This window comes from Epargyreus clarus, unplaced genomic scaffold, assembly GCF_041222505.1.
Source record: "Epargyreus clarus isolate Ecla_fem2 unplaced genomic scaffold, WU_Ecla_fem_2.2 ptg000001l, whole genome shotgun sequence".
In the NCBI taxonomy this organism is placed as follows: domain Eukaryota; kingdom Metazoa; phylum Arthropoda; class Insecta; order Lepidoptera; family Hesperiidae; genus Epargyreus; species Epargyreus clarus.
This window is the reverse complement of record NW_027332209.1, coordinates 12,111,179-12,131,301: the sequence shown is the minus strand read 5'-3', so window position 1 is coordinate 12,131,301 and position 20,123 is coordinate 12,111,179. Positions and strand designations below refer to the sequence as shown.

General features: G+C 33.0%; 2 protein-coding genes across 2 annotated transcripts; one reads left to right on the top strand and one right to left on the bottom strand.

Moving 5' to 3' along the window:
* Positions 1-4,738: 4,738 nt before the first annotated feature.
* LOC140749915 (uncharacterized) lies at positions 4,739-11,341 on the bottom strand. Its single transcript, XM_073083206.1, has 5 exons — positions 10,800-11,341; positions 8,620-8,918; positions 8,248-8,330; positions 6,340-7,704; positions 4,739-5,541 (listed from the first exon to the last, which is right to left on the bottom strand). Exons 1-5 carry the CDS (start codon positions 10,909-10,911, stop codon positions 5,280-5,282), a joined length of 2,121 nt encoding a protein of 706 aa, XP_072939307.1. The 5' UTR covers positions 10,912-11,341; the 3' UTR covers positions 4,739-5,279.
* Positions 11,342-11,930: 589 nt separating this feature from the next.
* LOC140749837 (uncharacterized) lies at positions 11,931-17,809 on the top strand. Its single transcript, XM_073083088.1, has 3 exons — positions 11,931-12,078; positions 15,069-15,283; positions 15,681-17,809. The coding sequence occupies exons 2-3, from the start codon at positions 15,076-15,078 to the stop codon at positions 16,565-16,567; spliced, it is 1,095 nt and encodes a 364-aa protein (XP_072939189.1). The 5' UTR covers positions 11,931-12,078; positions 15,069-15,075; the 3' UTR covers positions 16,568-17,809.
* The last annotated feature ends 2,314 nt before the right edge of the window (positions 17,810-20,123 follow it).

The following is a 20,123-nucleotide window of genomic DNA, read 5'->3' as shown; positions in this document are numbered from 1 at the left end:
ATCACAGACTGCGAATTATTTGTTGCTAGTTTAAGAAAAATCTATCATATATGTAACACAAATTTTCTGACTGGAAATTTATTTATTTTTATTTACACTTTTTTTATTTAGAAGCACCAATGTTGTATCTTCTATTTTTTTCTTTACAGTTATTTATCTGTGCTATTTCTTTTCATGGTTACTAGCTTAAGAGATTAAATGGAGTATAAAAATCATATTTGCCATATTCTATCACACAATTTTTGAATGAGTCAGACTCGATATGTACAAATGTATGTTTATTTTATATTGGAAAGATGAGGGTATACTGAAAGTTGGATGAGAAAATATTTTGATATTAATGCAAAAATAACTGTGATATCTCGAAGTCGCAATAATATCAATTCTTTACAGTGACATGCCATTTATAGTCGAGGAGTAAGGTAAAAATAAAATTAAAATTTGTTGTTTGTTATTTGTATTATGGTCAAGTAGTCACTCCATCAGCAGGCTAAATGAGAAGATGTTTGAAAAATGATTCTATACCGATCATGACTAAGATGTAAATGCGTGAAATACACATCATATCAGAGAAAACGTGAAAAGTGTGTGTAAGTTGCTTAATTTTCTTTATTTGCGATACATTTCACAAGTGATACAAACACAAACATGATAAAAATTTAAAGCGAAAAACAGTGAAATAACACTTTTAAACGTAGATTCATAAGAAATTATTGTAGCGTAGTCATTCCAAAATATTTGGTTAGTTAGTCACATATCATTGCAACATAAAGCAAAATACGACCGAAATGTAGGAGATAAAAGACATTTTTGTTAGAAAATGATTTATCAGACATTTGTTTCAACTTATCAATTGTTAAGTTATCGTTAAACGATTTTTGTATGCTGGTGCTCATTGTTATGATTATTTTATTGTTATTATTTCCAAAATGTTTGTATTTTTAATTACTTATTATTAAATGATCTTATTTAAAAATGCTTTTGTTTGATTAACTTTCTCCAATCAATTTGGATTTTTTTTTATAATATAGGAGTAGCAGACGAGCATACAGTCCACCTGATGGTAAGTGGCTACTGCCGCCCATGGACATCTTTAATCAACCCCAGATAGGATTAGATATTCCCACCTATGGTCGGCCACAGATGCGCCGCTACCCCTGAGGACTAAGCTGGAATGCCTCGGAAAAGTCTGTCTCCCTTACCACACCCTTCAAACCGGAACACAGCAGCGCCTAACACTGCTGTTATTGGGTAGAAATAGGTGTGGCGGTGGTGCCGAACTACAAAGGGTTCTACCACCTTCAACTACCAATTTTAATTAACTGTGAATTAATGCACGATTTTAAAAAGTCTGTGAACTTATTTACACTGCATGTCCGCTCTGAATATAGAAATGAATCGCGTCGCTATAGCAAATTGTATGACAATAGCTGCCCGCATCAAATTCATAGCGGACTAGCAGTTTGGCGCGGACTATAAGAAGTTTTTTGGCATTTTTAATAAAAATGAATTAATGTCAACATGTACATGCACAAGTGAAAATATTACAAAAACACAAATAATGTTCGAAAGTATATCTTTATATTCAATAATACAAATTGTAATTCCAATTGTAACATCACTTCACATAGGAACACAGCTATAAATAACACGAATAGTTGATCTATACTTAAACTTTTATATAATAATCTGAATTCTTATCTACTAAATATATTACAAGGACAGACCAAACGAGCTGCATGTTACCATGCCAACACTGCATATATAATTATTAAGATATGCTCTTTATTGTTTTGTACATCACAAAATATCAATATAAATTATTCGTGTTTTATTTTTCACGTATTAATAAAGCTGCTAAATCGATTTTGTTAAAAATGCACTCAAACATAAAGGACTTAACAGAACGTAACGAAGGCATTTTAGCCATGGCATGAAATGTTTGCTTTAAGATTTAAAGTACAGTGCACGTTTAGGAAACAATGTATTGGAATATAATATTAAAGTAAGAACTATATTTGTTAAACTACTCCCTTTTTATAATACTTAAATTATTCACATTCCAAACCAAACAATAAACCACATTTGTATAGACCGTTTATTATTACCTACTTACCGATTAAATATAGTAAATACAATACAAGTCGTTTAGGTAAACCCATTCATATTATGCTTAAATAAAGATTTCCATCTGCTCAGTCAAATTTACTTGTATCGACAATAAATTCAATTGATACGCCAACCCATTTATCAGTCCATTTGCAACGGCAGCTCGTCTGGCCTGTATCAAATAGGCGTCATAATTCTTACAACTTATTTACATAACACTTATCACGCTATTGAGTAAGCTTGTTAGAAAATATATTGGCCGAACGAATGAACATCACCAGGGTTTTATCATCATATTCACGACAATTAGTAAATCTTATGTAATGGTTAATATGGTAGAATTATATGTGGTTCCATGCCATGTAAGATCTGAACTGATCGTATGATAAAACAGAGATTTATCAGAGCAGATTTACTTTAAGTACCTATACTTTTTGGGGTTGCTTAATCTTACTCATGGGCAGCAGAGAAAAATTGCTCCCACTGCCTACCATTAGTCAACACAGGACATTTATTGCTTAATATTAGCTTTCCCCTTTTTGAAGACGAAGTCGGAACACTTCATGTCTGAACCAAAAAGAATGGTGTTAACAATGCAACCACAAAGAATCCTAGAACATTTCTACATTACCATACAGAACATATGTACACTTAAAGTAAGTGTTGCTTTATAATCTGACAAACAATTATTGAAATGATTAACTCTACAATATTATTAATAAGAAACACATTACCTCGAGATTGAATAAGCTTCACTTTGAACAAAGGAACGTAATATAATTAAATAAAATACATAAATAAATAAATACCTATTCAAAAGCTTAAAAGTAATTTCAATATTTTATATATTTACGTATTATTGACAAACATGAACTTGCCACACTACAAAGCGGCACGAAGGGTTGAATCTCAAATCACAATTCGTACGAAGCATGGCACACTATAGGCAATATTTAACCGTTCGCTACAGGCGGACCAAAGTACATAATGCACGGCATCTTACTTACAAAAGAAAACAAACAGTGTAGACGTATTGAAAATGAAGCTGGTCCCAAAATTATAATAAAAACTTTTTAAATATAGTTCGATAAATTTGCAACCAAGATTAAGATTTAAGTTCTTCATTTACACGTGTCATATTAATTTTGTTTCAATAGTATAATATATCATAATCTCAGATATCTTAACACTCTAAATAGTTTTGAATATTTTTAGTTTTTAATATAGCTAAATATGCAATTTTATATTTTTAAAGTTTTTAGTGTATCACATTAAAAAACAGTTTAAATTTTCATAGATTTAAATATTTACATCAGAACAATACTAGGTTATTTTTTAACTTTATAATCTCCTTAACTCTTATAACTGAATCTCTTTAACTATTTATTATTTACAATAAACTAAAAGTGCACATTTTAATATTATTAATTTTCTTAGTACTCGTAATTTAACAATGAAGACACAAAATCTTAAATCAGACCCGCGTCTCACGTCGCCGCAAATACGTGATTTAGTTATAAATATATTATATATATTAGTATGTATGTTAGTCTGTAAGGTATATATGATATGGACCTCTGTATTCAATTATACTTTTGTATCTTTGTCTATATTTTCTGAAATAAATGTTTATTATTATTATTAAATCATAATAAAAGATGTACAGATGTAGCAAGTATTCGATATACAGTAAACTGGGTTATAATAGATTGTTATAATGGTGATAACACATTTTGTTATAACATACTTAAAAACTTTATTTATATGTTTAGATGTTTTAAGCTTTTGTCTATAGATCCCTTAGGACATGAGAGTTTCAAAAAACAATGTTATAAAAATACAATTCTAGGTATCAGTATTAATAATTCTAGGTATCAGTATTAGTAGGTATTTAAAATAATAATTAGTTTGAAAACGAGCTCGTGAGACACTTATAATTACAAGATATTGGATACAATTTTAAAGTGTATAATTAACGTAAGTATATACTTGAGATAATAGTGTTAGTCAAAACAAAAAATAATGTCGTTTAAACAAACAATTAGTAACCGAAGCAGAGACATTACGCGAGTCGATATCAGTCAGTACAAACAAAACAAGTTTACGATAGTATTATAAGTAACTCAAGTTTACACCACTGTGATGGAATTATATTATGCCGTTTCAATATCACATACATAAACATACATAAAATGACTGGATGGGCAGTCTATCCTAAGCAATACTACGAATTTTAATGGGACTTTGAAGATGGGAAAGATTAGAGACTTTATGCAAAGTATACATAATTCACTTATATGAGAAAAATGTTATTACATTATTATTTTACACATATATTAGCCAGTAGTTATTTCCTTACTTGTTACGACATATCCGCGCACTAAAGCTAGTAAAACTAAAGTCATTTCACAAATGACACTTGTTATTATCGCTTATTAATTGTAATTTGTATTCACTTATAACATAACACTTTATCTTACATAATTGTTGTATTATAAATATTCTGATTACATAATCTGTGCCACAATCACTAAAATAATGGCAGTTAAAAAAATAAGTGTGTCGTTTTTATTTTACGCTTTAAAACGCTTCGAGGTACAACACTATTATTCATGACTCTACTTATGGGTTGAATCAAAAATAACTATATTTTATATTCTCATAATAATAATCTACAAATTACATATTAGGCGTAGTTAAGGGTTTTTTTCAAATTTTACTTTTCCTCTACCAAATTACCTCTTAAAAATTGCTGGCGAGTAGTCTTTTTACCAATTCGGTATTTGGATTAAATTTTCAAGAACCTTACAAATTAAAAATCAGTCCACCTAATCTGGATTAGCAAAAACATTTTCGAAAGTTCAAAAGTATATCTATAGGAATCTACAAATTATCCAATCTATACTAGTCAGTTTATTTTCCAAAACCCATATTTACCCCACTAACTAAATGATAACGAATTTCTTCTCATGTTCATACCTTGAATCTTTTCTATGAAGCTGCTTCAACATTTTGGGCAAAAGCATTATACTTTAGTTTTTTAGTCATTATCCCAAACATGTTCCAAATGCATTCAGCATTGCCTAAACTCACAAATCGTTTTTGATACACTGCCGGCAGAATGCCATGAGCGTCTTGCACATCATAATCACAAAGACTACAAATGCATTTTAATCCAATTCTCCTGGATTTAACAAGGACTTATCCACGAGAGAGTATGAGAAATTGTCATATATTTCCGGAGTCATATCATTAGTATCAGTTTTGTTTGTCTCCGGTAACTCCTGACTATCTTCCAGGTCGTTAGCTGAAGGCACAGACTTATCGCTGAGGCTTAAACTAGCATCAGCATCTTCTCCGTAGCATCTGCGCTTGTGATCCGATGGAAAGTTGTGGTAGGAATGTTCTACTCGGATTGCTTGCATTGTGTTGCTGGAAAAAATAGATAAGAATAAAGTCATAAATATATAGAGGTTTAAACTTTTTGAAGGTGGTGACTCCGGCGGCACCACCGCCACACCTAGTTCTACCTTATAACAGCAGTGTTAGGCGCTGCTGTTCCGTTTTGAAGGGTGTGGTAAGGGAGACAGACTTTTCCGAGGCGTTCCAGCTTAGTCCTCAGGGGTAGCGGTGCATCTGTGGCCCACCTCAGGTATGAATACTTAATCCTATCTGGGGTTGATTACAGATGTCCATGGGCGGCAGTAGCCACTTACCATCAGGTGGACTGCATGCTCGTCTGCTACTCTTATATTATAAAAAAAAAAAACTTTTGTTACAAATAAAAAAGTCTTTATTAAAAAAACATTGATGAGAAATCTTAAAGCATTTTTAAAGTTTTGTCTGTCTATTGTTTGTTTAATGTCTAAAGGAGAAGTTGATTAGATGTAAGTTTTAAGCAAATTAGAACGAATTCTAGGTTCCTTCGAAAATTATTTAGGAGTGCTTGGACAACAATCTCTAATATCATAAGATATAAAACCTTTAAAAGTAGAAGCTATTAAACTACTTAAGTTACTATTAGTATTCTATGTATAATACTTTCACTTATACACCGTTATTTTAAGTTATAATACGTACATATATCACTATTCTACTGCTCGTACATTTTATGAATTATACTGGATTTAAGAGACTTGTAATTAACTATTAACCAAATACGAACTCTTATCTTATCTATTTTGGCCCTAAATTAATTCAAAGTTAAAACGGTGTTCAGTAAAAACTTACCGTGTCTTCCTTAGGATCGGTCTTCCCAATTCCACTTGCATCTCCAACGAGTACAACTTGGCCAGCGACTCCAGTTTCTCCTTCTCCTCGGGGTCATGAAAGCTCGGCAACTTTAGCTCAGTCTGACAAGAATCTTGGAGAAACTTTGACAGCTGTTCATTCGCTGCACTCAATATCAAGAACCCCGGCCTTTCCTCCCTTATCCGTCTGCAACCCGCCCTTATCTCTCTGACCTCAGTGACTCCAACATTTCCCATGGAGTGCTCGCTGTAATAATGGTCACTTTGCGGCGATTTCTCACTCAGATTCAAGTCACTCGACGAGGTTTTCTGTAAACTGAAATTCGTGCGCGGTGTCTGATTAAATTGTTCCTCGTTCTTCGCTTTCTCCTGAAACGCCTGAAAGGACTGAAAAAAATTCTCGTCCGCGTTAAGTCCTGATACGCCAGCGTTTTTTATGTCGCTGAAACTTGAAAATGAGGAATGGGGTAGGATGTCTTTATGGTCTTTTAACAAAACTTCGTCATCAACATCAACTACGGTTTTCGAATCAGACATCATGGCGTCATCGTCATTCCCCGAATCAACTTTAGCTCTTTTCTTCTTGAATCTGTTTTTGCAGCTCGCCCAACCACCCTTGATAAGGAGTTTTTCCTTTTTCAGTCGTTTCGGTGGCGGCATGTTGCTGATAGACTTTGTGCAATTATTGTTCACTGATTTCGACGATTTGAACGTTAAGCTTTTGTTGAATACTTTTAATTCCTCAATCCCCGGCCAGTCAGTTAGCTCATCATCGCCTTCCCTATCACTATCGTTAGTAACGACCCCATCAGAATCACTACTACTCAAGGAACTACTTTCATTCCCAGTACAGTCCATGCCACTGTTGGAGTCTTCAAACTGCAGCGGATTCCTCAACGAACTGGGCGGATGGGTCTTATTGAGTATCTTTATTTTCCTGTGATATTTCACGTCAAGGCTGTTCTTGCCTGAACTGGTCGTCGGGCTAAAGAATGGCGGTAGGTCCGTCGCTATTCTATAGCCGGTCATCTTTGAAAGAGTTGGAGTGCCATTTTTGGATGGGTTTTTGTAAACAAAATTAAAACTTGAACTCCCCGGAAGTGAGGGTGTGTTTGAGAATGCGGATATTTTGTCACTTTCTGTATTATGCGACTTTAGTACTATTTTCCCGGGTTGCAATACAGAATCTTTTCTCTTTTTGTCGGTGTCGTATTTTTTGGACTTGAAATCATTTTTGAAAAAGGCCGATTTTGAGGAGCATCCACCACTAAATGATCTTTCCCTCATTTCACACCCATCACCTTTATCCCGATGCGACCATTTCCGTTTGCCACAAAATGCGTTTCTGAAACAGAGATTCTATTAAAAGGACAAATATGCATTATAAATATAATTATTGGTATGACCGAACAACAAGTCGAATACTGAAGTGCATTTGTTGTTGTCCAAGTAGCAGGTTGCTTAGCAACGCAACACATGTTAGGCAACTTTATAAACAGCAATAGAATACATGATCGAAAACACATTTAAATTAATCACTTACTACTATAAACAATTAATCTATTTTACTCTGATTATAAACAATGAATTCAAAACACAGCTCGTGTCAATTTAGGAGATGAGGAGGACAATATACCCTATATTGGAGGGATCATGAAACACAACCAGTGTTTATAATAAATTCTAATCTTAATGATTGCCATTAATTTACTAATGCTCGTTATGAATTAAACAATCTATACAATTTTTGTCTATCTGACTACTAGAAATTGTCAAATTTCGAACTTTAGTGAGCAAAACATAGATAACCAGGAGTCACATTGGATAGACTGATTACATAGTTTGTATCATTATCATTACAATAACAGTCTTAAGAAAACAACGTTACCTTTCTTGTTTATGTTTGCCGACGTGAATCATCGGCGACAAGCCTGGGGTTTGCAGGACGATAGTTGTCGTCATAACGTTAGGCTGAAATCACACAAATAACTTAAAATATAATTTAGTTACATTATAATTAGTAATTACGTATATGTTACACTAAAACGGATTCTTAATAAATATATGAGCTATCCACATAAAACACTAGTGTTAATCACCATACTTGTTACAAAAATAAAAAAATCTTTGTGGTTAGTGAACTATTTGTTCATCTACTAACCTAATAAGATACAATTGCCATTTACTACATAGTGAAGTGAATTATAGAAAATATCTATAATCTAATCTATAATCTAAAAATTATGTGTACAGAACTAACCTCAGTAGTAACGCTCAGAATCTCGACTGGCGGTGAAGTTTTCCCATCAATATAGTCAACTGGCATTTTCTTATACTTCCGCTTCCTTCTGGCATTGGCTGGCCTCGTTGGAGAGAAGTTCTCGTTGAACGAGTCTGACTCAAAATTACCGATCTGACTGTAGTGTCGTGATTTGAGGTTCGTTGACTTGTGAATGCTGAGGTGAGGGTCATCGGAATCAGAGAGGGGCTGAGTGATGACCGGCGCTTGCGGTGGACTACTGGAGCTGCCATCTTCCACCAGACTGACGGATACTGCTGCTGCTTAAACAATAATTAAGAAATAATTAATACAATTAATGAATTAATGTGATTCTCTTTAAAAGTGTGTAAAAAAATTATTAAATATGTATAGTTGAAAAAAATCACTTAAATGTAACGCAACAATCTTAGTGCAACACAGTAAGGAGTGGCAAAACATCTGTAATTTTCTTCAGGTAACCTGTATGCAGTTGGAAATGTTTATGACGACTTACAATCAGGTGGACTACCAACTCGCGTACTACTCCAATGGTATTTAAAAAATACATAAAAAATTGGCCTTATTGTAGCAAATACTTTTTAAACTTATTATTATTCTTTTAATCACTATTTATAAGAAGGCCTTTTATTTTACTCCATTTTAGCTTCCCCGAGAGTTTTTCTAGAAATCACATTATCAGAGTCAATTGAGTTTAATATAATAATCTTGACTACCATTTCTCACATAATCATTTAAGTCTACTATAATCTATTAATCTATTTGAGGACCCGCGTGGCGGAGCGGCCGTCATACTGGTCTGACGCGCAAAGGGTCCCGGGTTCGATCCCTGGCCAGACAGATATCTAAATGATGAATTTAGATTTCTGTTCCTGGGTCTGGATCCTAGTGTGGGGTTGTGAATGTAGAAAGTGTTTATTATCTATATGCGGTTTCTTTTTGTGGTATGTACAACCATCTTATATTGTTGTAGATTATTTTACTTATGTGGGATGGAAAATGCTTCCCATGTAGGTTGCACCAATTGAAACAAATCTGCATTACCGTACAAAGCCTGTTCAAATAAAGTAAAGAATGAATCACTGAGTGCACAGTGCAAAATATAAGTTAAATATAAACCAACCATCACGTTTTATCCAATACTTATTTTGTTTACAATATTCCAAAGACTTGTTATGAAATTGAAGGTGATAAAGTTTTTGCAATATAACTGATATTGAGATCATACAAATATATAAATAAGAGTAAATTATGTGTAATTTTATAGACTACATATATTTTTAAATATGATTCAACTCCTGACCTCCATGCCTATTTCTGCGTAATAAAATAATTAAGCGCTTTGTTTTGGTTTTAAATGTCTTATGAGAGATAGATACATTTATAAAAGGCTGTCCAACTTTGTCCTCAAATTTAGCTATCTGAAGTAACGCTAAAGACTGTGTGTCATCTGGAGGCTATTATAGATATCCAGTGACTGCTAAGCATCAGCTGAACTGCAATATTTTTACACGTATATGATATATGTAAAAATGCAAGAAATATACAGTAATGATTTGATATTGTAGATGATTATTGATTACATGTAGATTATATAGTGCATCAACAGCAGATTAACATATTAACAAACTGAGGTAAGAGCGAAAAGTTAAAATTAGATGGACTTCATTCCTTCCATTAGATAACGATAATAATTTGTAAAAGTTATTGTACAAAAGAAGTCCAAAATCAGTCCATAACTAGTCTATAGTGAGCCCTTTAGTCTCATTATGAACTGTGTTGAAATCTTAAGGGAAGCAGACGTCACTCGTCATAAATAAATACCATGGTGAACTTATATAAAAAATGTAATTACTTCAATTAAAGTTGCTTATGGAAATGTCAGGTGTGCAAATCATTTGTCCTTTTACAAACATTAACTGTAACAAAGACTAGATGTAAACAAAAGTTACATGCCACATGCATTACATATGACCGTCATTCATTTCACATTTATTTCAGTTTATTTGAAAATAGAAAATGTATCTAAATATTGTACCTATAAAATGGAAACTAATTTGCGATTTGGTTTGTAAGTAAATTAAGCTGTTCTCTACTGCCTTTGTGGGAGTCTTATGTATTTATAAACAGATAAACGTCAAAATTAATAACAAAAAACTAACGCAGGTTCCCCGCGGACCGAGTGCGCCTGCGGAGCCCTATCTTGCGGCGCTCCGGACGCCCGCAGTTGCTCTCCTCCAGCGCCAGGTTGAGGTCGTGCGACAGCCTCTCCATCTTCACACCTCACGACCCATCACTACCCAAACAGTCTAGAACCTACGATCCGGTGATACTTTATCTCAAGTTCGCCCTACTTTTGCCTCCCTTTCACAAACACTACGAACTAAGTACCAAATTAAAATTGCATTTCACTTGTCCATAAATTATTCAACCTACTAGTTTTTATCCACTAATATCCAGCCGCAAACATGAAAGCCATATCATATCCAACTGTGTTATACTATTATAGTTATAACATAAATTATAATATTATTACTGTATAAAAAACTTTTAACGTTCGGCTTCTCTTCACTTAATCCCTTTACCATTGAATTGATTACTTATTTTATTTTTATTATCCGCTTCAATGGCAATAAGTAATTCATTCACAATTCACAAGTATTCAGAAAGTCCGAATAGTAGGTATTATTTCGTACTATTTCTCTATTCATTCACTTTTCCAGTATCCGTATTTTAACTTTGTAGTCTGTCAGAACCATCCACAGATATTTTTAAGAACATTATTGAACTGGTGGAACCAGACTTTGCTTATTGGTAATGCAGTATGGAGGTATTTGCATAAGTAGTTGCACTCCAAGTATATTATATTATCCGTGTGAAGTTGTTATGATCCTGTGGCCACTATCCAGGATTAAAACGGAGAAATTGAAATGGTCTTTCAAAAGAAACTATCCATTATTAGGAAAAGAATTCCAAAAAGTTTCGTATAGATTTAATATTAAACTTTAAAAACTATGTAGTTATTAAGGAAATTGGTATTATGAAAATAGGATTATGTAAAGTTTCATTGCCATTCTAACAATTATACGTTACTCGTACTATTAAATATTTTTTCCCACTCAGTATTAAGTACATACGAATAATATTCGACATAAAAGTCAAGTCTGGTTTCGTCATAAAAAATAGTAGTACGTTATTTATTACAAATCTGTGTATCATAGAGTAACTTATACATATCTGTGCATTTGACGATTTGACGTTCTGTACCAAAGAGTAAAATAATATATGTTCTGTACCGTTGACGGCGGTTGACGCGCGAGCTGTAGCTTCCATCTGTCTATTATCGAGTATCGCTTTCTTTAATGTCAGTTTGTGCGCCAATTTTTTCTTTTTTTCTTAAAAGTTTACTTTTGTAATTTACGCTTTTAACGCTGAAAACTGGTAAGTTTTGGTTAATTTATCAAAAATATATATGTAATGATTCGTTTCAGTGTCATAATTTCTGAATCAGGGGTATATTATTGAAGATATTCAAATATTCACTGTGTTTACTACAAGCGACACAAGCGTCTGTTATGATTGTTCGCGGGAAAAACGTCTCACATTTACTTAATTAATCGTATTTTAATAACATTTCGTATATTACGAAATCATAGTGTTAAGATTTACAATAAATCGACAGAAATGGAGAGAATAATTATTCTTTCACCAAGTAAATACTGTTAGTGATGATGCGTTTTTTTTTATTGTGCTCCTCATAATCAGTATGTTAGTATCCTACACGATGAAAATTATATTTTAAATCTGCATTTTGTTATACTTTCTTGTATTATTGTTTGTAAGTGGACATCATTAATATATTTGAAATTACTTCTAAATTATGATGCATTGAATTGCATTGTAAGCTCCGAAAGACTTGAAGATGCTCTGAACATACATATTTAAAAAAAGAAAGAACCTGTTTCATTTCCTTCTAATTATGTTAATGTTGTAAAGTGGAAAATACAAAATACTGAACATCTTATATTAGTTATAAGAAAAGTCAATATTTAAGAGCATTTTTTTAATACTGCTGCTACTAAACTATTATTAATGAATAAAATAAAAAAAAAAGTATAGAAACTATCAAAACCCAAGTTGATTTCCATATGATTTCCATTTAATGATTGTATTTTTTTTCCTACCACCCTCAATGGTTCAATTGCAGCTCTCATGTGTGTTTTAGAAAGGTGTTAAGGGGTAGAGCAAAATGTTTGGTCTATTTCAAATAGAATTATCCTATCTACAATTTGTCACAGATGTCCATTAGCCAGACTGAATTTGAAGGTGTGAAGGCCCTGGGGCAACCAAAGAGCAGAGGCCCAAATTCTTTTTCTAATAAAAGTAACATTATTTTCTGCCCTGTCCTTCACATATTTCAAAAGTATGTAGTCCTTAGTCTAGTTTAAAACATTGTTGGTAATAATGTAGAAAGAAACAATTAAAAAAAAAGTTTCTAACTGTCGTAATTTGTATATTGTTTAATCGCATTGTGAGTTTATTGTGGTGGCCCCAGGTCTCCTCCTTGAGTATCACTTAACATAAGGTGGTATATTATGTGGGTACTCATGGATCCACTTATTGATAACCTTGAGTGACCTGACTTTTAATTCGTACATAAAATGTTTGTCAGAACAATTTTTGTAAAAAAAAATATTATGTGAACATTAAAAAATGCCTAAACAAAGGCTCTCAATAAGTATGTATAGAGATAATTAATTTAAAAAATCAAAAACCCGACTGCACCAAAAAGGCTGAAATAGAATTTCCAAAAGCAGTGAAATAGGCATTTCATTATTTTTATCCAGAAAACTAAATACAAAGTTTCAAAGTAGGTGTCTGCTTCAAAAACAAAAAAATTTCAAACAATATTATCCTATTTTATCCTCGTAGTGCTCATTTACGCTATGTAAAGAACCTATGTGTAAAATTCCAGCACGCCTAAGTTCAGCGGTTTCCCTTTGCGTTGATCTCTGGCACAGCAACTCACTCATTTAGTCAGACAGTCATCCCGATGTGTATGTACGAATGTATATGTACTAGCTGACCCGGCAAACGTTGTGTTGCCATATAAATAAAAAAATGTTAAGGGTGAACAACTCTTATCACTTAGGGGTAAAAAAATAGATAGTGGCCGATTCTCAGACATACTGAATATGTATATAAAATTTGGTGAAAATCGGTGAAGCCGTTTCGGAGGAGTACGGTAACTAACACGAGAATTTATGTATAAGATAAAATATGTAATGTATGTGTAATCTCCTCTTAAATTTCTTTATTTTGACACCCTACTCGATAGGTTTGGTTAACTTTTTTTAAAACGTGTTACTAGTTCGCGAAAAAATCCACCATTTACGGTCTATAAATTATATAACTTCAGTAAATCAAAGTTTCGGTCATTATTTTACCTCGTTAGAGGATAAATTTAATTATTTTTATCCAACAAACCTGATACAAAATTTCATAGTGTTTGCTTCAAAATTTAAGATTGTTCAAATGAACTTTTAACCCTTATTTTACCCTCTACGGGGTTGATTTTTCGGACGGGGATAAATTAGTGCGTACTTGTTCCTATTCAGAAAGCCAAACACAAAATTTTATAGTAGTTGCTTCAAAATTAAAGGATTTCAAAAAAACTGTTTTCCCCTATTTTACCCTCTTAAGGGTAGAATTTCCAAAAGGCCTTTCTTAGTACTTATTAACGCTATATAGAGAACCTATGTGCAAAATTACAGGACTGTAAGGTCCTTGGTTTAGGCTGTACGTTGATTTCTGAAAAATTAAAAAGTAATTTAGTTAGTCAGTCAGTCAGTCACCTTGCTGTTTTATATATATACAAATATCTTTTTATAATCTCCGTTTAATTTCCTTTCATTTGATACCCTACTCGATAGGTTCGGTTAACTTTTTTTTTTAAATGTGTTACTATTTCGCGCCAAAAATCCGCCATTTTGTTTTTCTTTTTCTAACACCTATCTAAGGACACTCGGGTCATTGAGACAAATATAATGACACCTTAACTGTTGAAATTCATCCAGCCGTTTGTTAGATCGGATCAAATAAAGAAAGACAAACATACAAGATACGCGCGAAAAACATAACCCTTCCTTGGCAGTCGGGTAAAAAAGGAGAAAATAAATATTATACACATTATGGATGTAATAACAGTGATAAAGTTACTTGTAAACTGGTATTAATAATAATCTATCCAGTGGTTTCAAACTTCAAAGCTTAAGGTGGAAATTGGATAAATTGATTAGATAACAGGTGTACTAAATCACCTTCTTCAAATAGATATTAAAATATGTCAATATCAATAAGCTAATTAAGTAAAACTCTTTATGTCTTCAAGATGTACAATTTAAGAAAATATGTCTATTAATCTATTATAGGTACGAAATGATGGAGGGTGAATCCCCTGATTTGCCGGAAGCGGCGCACATGCGGCGAACTCGAGCGGCCCTGGCGGAGATTCCCCTACGCATGGACCGGTTAAGGGTGACGCCTCTACGCTCGCTGACTAACACTCGTGAGGTGTCGCCGTCGCTGCCTCCAGGGTACCTCAGCCCGGCACCTTCTCCTGATGAACTCTTGATTCAGCAGCGTGGTAAGGCACATATGTCTTAGTTAGCTATAGATGACTTTCTAATGTAGAATAGGTTCATCTGTTGACCTACTGCCACAAATGTTTTGTTTCATGCTGTAATATGGAAGGTTAAAATGTTTGAACCTTCTTAATTTCATTTTTAACTTGTTTTTAAAAAATGTATTCTTCATATGAGCTGGATATAGGCTAGTGTTAGATTTTATACACCTTTAGAGAACATTCAGGGGAAGGTTCAAGAAATTAGATTGTAGCACAAGGTTTACTTTCACTGTTAAAGTTCAACATCATCTTGTATTGCATACAATGCACAACAACATTAGTCAATATCCTGTTCATGTTTACATTATTTATTTTATTAGGTGAATGTCACTACTTATAAACTGAATAATATTTTCAGGCAGAAAACGACATCCGGTGACATGGTCTCCAGACATTGACGTCAAGCGTAACTCGACCTTCCATTCGATGGTTCGTACTCCGCCAAAAAGCGTACCGGGTCGCCTTTCGCCACCAAAACTCGGTGTCACTTTACGCTCGACACCACGAAAGAGACTTCTTCTCGGCGATTCTGAACGTATACCACTTACACCAGAAAAGATAGACTTCAGCGACATTACCACTCCTCAAAAGTTCAAAATAAACACAGCATCAACCTCGCCACCTCCGACCAAGCGATCGAGGATTGAGAAGGTTCTCAATACTGAATTCAAAGGACCTATAGACACGGCCTTGAAAGGGCTAAGTCCGACGCAGTTGGTCAATATGATCAAAAATATAACTTACAAGCATCCGGAAATTGAAAAAGAAATTCGGGAAGAGATGCCTGTACCAGACCTGTCTCCCCTTGAAGAGAGACTGAGTTATTTGAAGTCCAACATATTCAAAAGCTTGCCTACTTCCCGTTTGACGTCCAAGACCGACTCGCCCGCGTATTCACGCGTCGCTACCCATTTGGCGGCGTTCAAAAAGTGCCTCGTGGAACAAGGGAAGGTGTTGGTTGAGTCACAACACTGGGAATCAGTGGTGCAATACGTATTCCTAGCTTGGAACTACGTTAGGGCGACACCAGTATGGGACAATCTGCCCCATAACTCCCAACGGAAACAGTGCTTCAAAGCACTCACGAATTTCTGTATGACTGCACTGAAAAAGGGGGGTTTTGATAAAGATTTTTTGCTGGATATACAGGAAAAGCTGCACGACTTGGTTGCAGACAGTGAGGAAGTACAATTCTGTACGAAATTTGTACAAACGCAACTTCAACTTCGCGTACTAGATTTTTGATACAACCCAATCATATATGATTGCTGGTTTAAACTCATGTGCCTTTACCTAGATAAGTAAGAGTATGTAACCTTATGTGCCTTTTTTCGAGTGATTTGAGTAGAATGATTAGAATTACAAATTCAGGTTGTTACTAATTTTGTGCATTGATGCTTTTGCGCTCGGCGCTGCTCTAGTCTAGTTAAACTCATGAAAATCTATATTTCGTATGAATATAGTTAAATTGAGACACAATCACAGCTTTTAGGCTGTGTATTATTGGATTTGGACATGCTTGTCATATAATTAGAGCAGTACTACCCATAAGTGTTGGCTTACATAAGATCTATTTGACGGATATGATATCAGAATCTATGTATAAGTTTTTCGGGTTGCCGCATATATTGGTATTGGATGGTAGTCTAATGCGTTATGTAACTTACCAATGTACGTAATTTTAATGATAAAAACCTTGGAATGGTGTTGGAACCTTGGTTGAATTTTCGTTGTAGATGTTATAGGTTCTCCACACCTATTTCTGCCTCATAACAGCAGTGTTAAGCGCTGCTGTGTTCTGGTTTGAAGGGTGTGGTAAGGGAGACATACTTTTCCGAGGCGTTCCAGGAGTAGCGGCGCAGTAATCCTATCTGGGGTTGATTACAGATGTTCATGGGCGGCAGTAATCACTTACCATCAGGTAGACTGCATGCTCGTCTGCTGCTAATAATTTATAAAAAAAAAGGTTGCTGTGACCATAATGGCTGGTTAAATATATTGTAGTATGCATAACTAACCCAACATAGCGATGTTGACTGAATGCGTTTATGTAATACATGCATGCAGGCACTGATTATTGTTTTATGTTATTTTTTATATATTGCACTTTCAGTTTTTTTACGGCTATGTAAAGCGTTCTCTTTGGTAATATTTTATTTAGCACTGCTAAATACTATCAAGAATTTTAATAGATTCAACTGTGTAAGCTTATAGGTTTTTATATTTTTGTTAATTTAATACAAGATGGAGCTATAAATGTAATAGAACAGGGATTCCCAACCTCATTTTTTCTGCGACTCCTTTTACAGATTGTATGTTTTAGCAGATATTAAAATTACTTTTTTTATTCATATGCAACAAGAAATCCCAAATAATAAGTCAAAATAATTATTTAATAACCTTCAGAATAGCAGCGACGCCTCTAAGCATCTTAATGCACAGTTTCGGAATCCCTGTAATAGAATAAAGTGGGTATTTTAATACTGTTAAGTATCCTTAGTATTTACGTTGTGTTCAATATTATTTTAGCATTTAGTAACTATGATCGACATAGTAATCAATATTGACTTATTTTTGGAAATTAGAATCATTATGCTTACTTCTTCATGTCTATAAGTTGTGTTCACTTATTTCTGTAAATTGTATTATCATGCAGTAGGGGAAAATATACAAAGCACATAATGTTGTAGTGCAAATTATTTTGATATTAAAGGTCAATTTATATTTTGTATCTTTTTACTATCAAATACATATAAAACAATATACGTTGTACTATTAAGATCAATTATTAGTAAATGATTAAAAATACTCATTCGTTTACCATACATCATAATAATATGTGTAAGCTAATAAATCTTTTCTTATTCTGCTGACAATCTGAACTCCTTATTGATGTTTATTGTCAAAAATTGCCCATATGATATACAAAAAAATAAAATTATAGTACATATATATTTTCTGACTATATAAATATACCTTGGTTCGATACGCGACTTTGATTCATGAACAAAATTCAAATTTAGTTAACCAAGGTGACACAATATTTATGATTTCACGGATTTCGATTTCGATTCGATTTTGAACAATAATGTTTTGCACTTTATGTACTTTTTAAGTTGTATAAAATATAATTGATGAATCATACGATGTAATGTATAATTAACATTAGTTTTGAGAGTTTACGTATCATCCATTTGTAATAAGTGTAGAGTAACGTGTCTACATACACATCATTATCAAGAATTAATACACAAGACTTATAAGATAAACAACATTAAAAAATGCGTCTATTAATGTACGCAAGAAGGGAAACTTTTACAAAAGAAAAAGATATTTCTAAATTATTGGTAGTATGGTATTGGATCGGGTCCAACCGTTACGTGTTATCAAATGATCAATTCATATGTAATATTTATTAGACTTACTCTGTTCATATGTCTACAACACTTGCGTAGTCAACTTCATGGAGTTTAACTTATTATTTTTCCCAAACGCACCAAAAGTATAATAGAAATATCTAAAGTATATAGGTCATTATAGGTCCATTACTAAGGTAATTATGAAGTAATCTACAACCACTTCTATTAGGCTTATATTTCGATGGACAGGTTTATAAACAGTATGTACTTATTGTAAATCAACAACATTACTGTAAATTTGACGGAAAAAGTTCACTTTTACAAAATTAGTCTAATTGCTACAACAATCATAAAATAATAGGCAAATAGATGATGACTACTGATATTTGTCATTATGATAGGGTAATTACTAATTAGTTATAATAATAGCTGTAACTTGATTGTCTTCCATACATCATGGAAGTAATTTAGCTGTAATATTGAAACCTATTGTAATATACCTATTTTAGGTATTTTTAGTTATGTATCTACTTAAATATAATAATCAGTAGCTATACAAAATGGCTGCCACTTTTGTCTGTAATGTTATAATGTGTAGTATTATTTAGTTCCATATTATTTACATAAAATTCGAGCTTAAAGTTAATCAAAATTGCAAGAATTAATAGAGTAGCAGCAACATTCATATGAAAATAAGCTGCATCTTATTTAATAATTACTTATTACTATAGCACTGAATCCTACTCAAAGCTGTGAAAATACCAAAATGCCTTTGTTAGCTGTAAACAAATATAAAGAACGTAATATAAGTAACCAGATACTATACTAATAGAATAAGATCTTTTTATTATGCAATAGAAGCCATAATAACCACATTATGGATTTCTACTCATATAGTATGCCTACTTATAAATTAAACACCAAATTGTTTAATCAGTTGGAGTCGTCATTTTATTTCAAAGGCACATTATCACGTATTCCCGATTTATTTAACACAGCAAAATGGACAAATTAATTGAAAAGATCCTCATTAACATAAAGGTATGATAGTAATTATGATAATTGTTTTATACCATTTAGTTTGTGAATCAATTGTTAGGAACATCGCTATATGTATTAAAACTGCTAAATTGAAGTAAACGTGAGATTTAATTGTGTAAGAATGTAATTGTACCTTACAGTATATCCTTGTGAGCATTTTTGCTTTATTTGCAAGCTTTTGTATTTTGCGTTTAAGATCCAATTGTAAACGTGTGAAGTTGAAAATAATTATGAATATTATTAATATTGTATTTTTCACAAATAAAACTATTCTGCTTACTGTATGAGATCAATGTATATTTTAACCGGAAAATCTAAGTTAAAAAATGTTAAAAAATTACACCTGAAAATATGTGTTTTAGTACATAAATATATACTCATATTATATGAATTTTATATTC

Bases quoted from the DNA above. Each gene is read 5' to 3' on its own strand.
- LOC140749915 (XM_073083206.1), bottom strand. From the start codon at position 10,911: ATGGAGAGGCTGTCGCACGACCTCAACCTGGCGCTGGAGGAGAGCAAC. The intron at 7,705-8,247 runs GTAACGTTGTTT...TCTCTGTTTCAG, and splicing joins GGCAAACATAAACAAGAAAG to AAACGCATTTTGTGGCAAAC. The intron at 5,542-6,339 runs GTAAGTTTTTAC...TATTTTTTCCAG, and splicing joins CCGATCCTAAGGAAGACACG to CAACACAATGCAAGCAATCC.
- LOC140749837 (XM_073083088.1), top strand. From the start codon at position 15,076: ATGATGGAGGGTGAATCCCCTGATTTGCCGGAAGCGGCGCACATGCGG. The intron at 15,284-15,680 runs GTAAGGCACATA...TAATATTTTCAG, and splicing joins ACTCTTGATTCAGCAGCGTG to GCAGAAAACGACATCCGGTG.